This window comes from Heteronotia binoei, chromosome 15, assembly GCF_032191835.1.
Source record: "Heteronotia binoei isolate CCM8104 ecotype False Entrance Well chromosome 15, APGP_CSIRO_Hbin_v1, whole genome shotgun sequence".
In the NCBI taxonomy this organism is placed as follows: Eukaryota; Metazoa; Chordata; class Lepidosauria; order Squamata; family Gekkonidae; genus Heteronotia; species Heteronotia binoei.
In genome coordinates this window covers 24,765,528-24,770,307 of record NC_083237.1, presented here as the reverse complement: position 1 = coordinate 24,770,307, position 4,780 = coordinate 24,765,528, and the positions used below count along the sequence as shown (strand labels likewise).

Sequence of the window (4,780 nt, the reverse complement as noted above, 5' to 3'; positions counted from 1 at the left end):
GAGGAAACCTTCACCCAGACCTGGTTGCCAGATCCATTTTGGAACCCCGGAGGACAGAAGGTAAAGGACAGGTCAAAGTGTCTGTGACTCCAAATAGCCCTCTGGGGTTAGCAGGAAGGCTGCCAAGTGCCCTGATCTTAGTAGCAGACCAGCTTGCTTTGGCCCTGCTAGTAATTCAAGATGCCAATTGAGACTGACAGAAGAAAAGTGGATAGGCAGAGAAAAAGGACTCTCAGCCGGCCTTGGAGACAAAGGCAGCTCTACATTCTGTGGGGAAACCATCTAGATCAATAGTGGCCAAACTTGCTTAACATAAGAGCCACATAGAATAAATGCCAGATGTTTGAGAACAAGTCAGATGTTGGAAGGAAGGAACTTTAAATACATTCTCCAAGACACTGATTGGCTTTGCTTGGAGAAGTGATTTAAAGAGAAATGTCTTCTCCAAGCCAGCCAATGGGACAGTGGGAGCTTCGAGAGCCACATGTGGCTCCCAAGCCACAGTTTGGCCACCCCTGATCTATATCCTCCACTCCTCCCACTTATCCATTTTGTATGGCGCACCTGGCAGCTGTCACGGAAACAAATACAGGTGCTCATCTCTGCTAACCTTCGCCCTTCTCCATTGCACACCGAGTATCAAATGGGACCAGCAAAATGCACAATAGCACAGATCATCCGTATACCAACTCAATGGCCATTCTAAGTATAAAATTGGGTAGGGGAAAGGAGACCCTGCTCACCAGCCTGAGTGCCTTGGGGAAAAAACATGATGATGAAATGTTTCTCCCTGGAAGCAGGTAAAAGCCTGGCTTAACTCCAAGTTTTACTCTTGACCTCCCCATCTGCTGCAGGGTGGCGAAAAAGCCTGCTCAGTGGGAAGCTCACCCTTCACTGCTTGCTGCTTTGCTCAGCCCTCAGCCTCCAAACCCAACATGCAAAAAACTGCCCACCCCTGCCTAGACCAGGGTGGGGTTGGAGATGTGGAAGAAATGGTGTCTGAGCTTGTCAGGGCACCTTCCCACCCAGGCATCCCCTTTCCAAGCTTGCACAGAATTCGCTTCTCTTATTATTCTGAAACAGTTGCAAAAAAGCAACCAGACTGCTGTTTCTGGAAGCAAGCCAGCTTGGCACACATGGCTAACTCCACTTCAGTTTCAGTTTATTTCAATTTATATCCCGCCCTTCCCACCGAAGTGGCTCAGGGCGGCTCACAACATATAAGATCTAACATAAATTTCAGCCAGAGGTCGGGAGGGGTGGTGGCCCAAATGCTGGACAGGCTTGAGTACTTCATCCAGAGGAATGCTGGGGGTAGCAGGTTGGGGTGAAGCCAATTGTCCAAGAGCCAGAAAGACACCACACTGATGGAGGACTGGAGCACCTTCCGCTTTCCTCAGCGCTTCACTGCCACCTGTTGGTTCAGCGAAGGCAATTCAGCCAAGGGCTGAAAGGCTCCCTCAAATGATACCAGACATCGAGAAAGAAAACTTGGGGCTGCTGAGAATCTTTCACATTCCTGGGCTCAAGTTCTTGCCAAAACCTTTCTGATGTTCTTCTCCCTCCTTGCCTTTGCACTAACCAGCTCCACAGAGACAAAGCCTTGGCTACACCAATCTAAATCCCCAGAGTATTTAAAAAAATATCTGTGGGCTACTGCTCATTTGGCCAAATACAGTTACAAGCAACTGATGGCAACACCAGGATATGGAGAGAGGTATTAACGGCATGTACACACAACCCCATTGTGGCCATCAAGGTCATGAAGAAAAAAAAATATCTACAACCCTCCAGATCAAAGGCTAACTTGGCTTTTTGGTGCTGAGTGGTGATTGGTGTGTCAGTGATCCCCCTAAACTTAGTGAGCTAGCTCAGTTTTTTAGCTTCTAGCTCACACATTTTTGCCTTAGCTCAGGAAAAATGGCCCCAGAGCAAACTAATTTATGCAGTAGCTCAACCTTAACGCCAGTAGCTCACAAGGTAGTATTTTTGCTCACAAGACTCTGCAGCTTAGAGGGAACACTGGTCAGTGTATTTGCAGAGTCTCAGGCATGACCCTTCACGTTTCCTTCCTGAGTGTCCTCAAACATTACTTCACCAGGGAGACTGGACTACCCAACGCTTCAGTCAACTTGGAGAACCCACTGCAGAGATCCTTCCTCCCTGGCTGCCTCTTCCCCCTTTACTTCTCCACCCTGCACCAGTCCCCCCTCCCCCTTTCACAGTTGTGTGAGGGTCCAGCAGTTTCTGGCAAGGGAACATTTTGGAAAGCAGCACCTACCATCAGGCTCCCCTTCTCTGGTTGGCTGCCAGGGGACACAACCATCCACAAGCTCTCACCTTTGGGCTGCTTCCTTCAAGGTTTGCCCTCTGAGCCTCTCCACCCACCTCTTGCACCCAGAATCTGCAAGACATTAACTCCACAACACCGTGTTCTGGTTCTGATCCTTTATTGGATTATCTGGCAACTCTTTTAAGCAGTCTTGGTAGCCCGGGTCCTCTTCTTCTTCACCACCACTGGCTTCTGGCTGCGCAAAATTGCACTAGCACGACGCAGGGCAGCCTGTGAGGGAGAAAAAAAAACCCATCAGGGGTCTGAAAGACTCACTGCCCTGATCTACATTTATCCAAGAACCATTTCTAGATGGCCCAAGAGCTTAAATTCAGCCATTATTATCTTGCTAAAGAGCTCCCATGCCTGGGTTTTCCCAATGTCTCCCCCACTCCCACCTTACCGAGTCTTCCTGGATCAGCCCAACAGTCCAGCTTGCTTTACAGATAGGCTGACCGATGCCCCAGAAGGCCGACTGAAGGCAGTCTCCTGTTGATGCTCTGCCTCAGCCTGCCCCCCTAACTGGCACTCAGATGTACTGCCTCCAAAGGGTGGAGGTCCCATTCAGCTATTATGGCTGAATCATTGATGGTCCTCAGGGTCTCAAGCGAACCCTGACAAGATCAATGCCCTCTTCTCTCCAAGGCTAAGCCACACCCCTTTGGCCATCTTCAGTCAGGCTTTTTGCAGTTCTGTGCATTGCCACATGGAATTTGGCTGCCCCAGCACAGCAAAGGGAGAGACTCTTTCACACTTCAAGCATCCAAACCAGGCTGCAGAACCTCCTTGGAGAGCCAGTTTGGTGTAGTGGTTAAGTGTGCGGACTCTTATCTGGGAGAACCAGGTTTGATTCCCCACTCCTCCACTTGCACCTGCTGGCATGGCCTTGGGTCAGCCATAGCTCAGGGCAGAGGTTGTCCTTGAAAGGGCAGCTGCTGGGAGAGCCCTCTTAGCCCCACCCACCTCACAGGGTGTCTGTTGTGGGGGAGGAAGGTAAAGGAGATTGTGAGCCGCTCTGAGACTCTTTGGAGTGGAGGGCGGGATATAAATCCAATATCTTCATCATCTTCTTAAAGCATCACAGTCCTCATTCTCCTTAAAGCTCAATGATTTTTAGGAGGGAGCCTTTCATACTGTGAACTGCAAAGACTGAAAGCTTGGCAGTTATTTTGTTCCAAGTACAATGTTCCTGATCCACTAAGCGCTCACTAGATTAACAGTAACTATTCAGATTATTCCAGATCTACAGTTACAGAACAGAAAGAGGCATGGTGCCTCCTACCATGCGCAGGTCCTTGCGGTAATTGTTCTTGCGGATGATGTGGCGCAGGCTGCTGAGCGTGGCACGTGCATTTTTGTTGACCGTAATCTTCTCATAGGAGGTGGCTGGTTTCCGCTGACCTGAAAGGGGAAAAAAATGGAAAGCTGAACTCTAGAAGCAGGAAAGATACACAGAATCTCTCAGAATGTGGTCGCTTCATTTCAGGATGCTCCCTGAGCCAGCTGTATGCACAGCAAATTGGATGCATTGAGGCATTTGTAATTTAAGTCCTCTTCATACAAAAGTAGTCCTAATAACCTCCTTGCAATATAGACCCTTAGCAGAGTAAGAGAAATTGTCAACTGCAGACTTGCAGCTTAAGCTCACGCATTGAGTAGTTGTTTTATGATTCCTACTTACAGAAGTGTACACTTCATGGAAAATTGAGCTTTGTAAGGATAAGAAACAGCCCCAAAGCTCAGCCACCCTTACATCCCCTGTTGGCCTTCCCTCATGCAAATTTCTCTATTAATAGTTCATGCAAACAGTTCTCTGTAAAAACTAGAAGCATGCTGTGAGACACTGTGCAGCTTCTTTGCCACTAGTCTTTTCAACAGCCTGCCTTTCCCTACTAAACTGCGCTATTTGTAACTCATTGTCTGTACAGAACCCATCAAAATCTCTGCTGTCCTTCCTTTATGTACATCCCCATCAGGGAGCAGCATCCATTCTACTGGGCCAGCCCACCTGCACGTTTCTTGAGGACCACAACGATTCCTTTCCCATCAGCAGCAGGCTCCACCCCTACAGTCTTGCGATGGATCAGTCCATTGTAGCGGAAAGAGTTGCGAGCTTTAAGATTGTTGGGTTCCTTTGAAGGAAAAAGAAATCGTTAGCAGGGCTGATAGTTAAAAGGAAGAGGGAAGGGCTGGGCTGAAAAACAGGGAAGAAAATTTCAAGACAACAGAGGCCTTTAGGAAAGATCAGCTCTGCCATTATCATCCAGAAGATGACTGTTTTGGCTTACCGTGCTGTACGTTTGCTTGTTCCTTTTGATGAGGAAACTGGAGCAGTTGCGCACAATCATCCATTGCAGATGAGCAGACATCTTGCAGAGACCTAGGGATGAGGAGATAAGAGAAATATTTTTGGATATTCCAATTTCTTGCATCCCACCTAAACCCAGG

At 48.3% G+C, this 4,780-nt stretch overlaps 1 protein-coding gene across 1 annotated transcript; it reads right to left on the bottom strand.

The window, feature by feature from the left end:
- Positions 1-2,433: 2,433 nt before the first annotated feature.
- RPL28 (ribosomal protein L28) lies at positions 2,434-4,780 on the bottom strand. The gene is made up of 4 exons (XM_060256339.1): positions 4,621-4,780; positions 4,341-4,464; positions 3,615-3,733; positions 2,434-2,563 (listed from the first exon to the last, which is right to left on the bottom strand). The coding sequence occupies exons 1-4, from the start codon at positions 4,762-4,764 to the stop codon at positions 2,474-2,476; spliced, it is 477 nt and encodes a 158-aa protein (XP_060112322.1). The 5' UTR covers positions 4,765-4,780; the 3' UTR covers positions 2,434-2,473.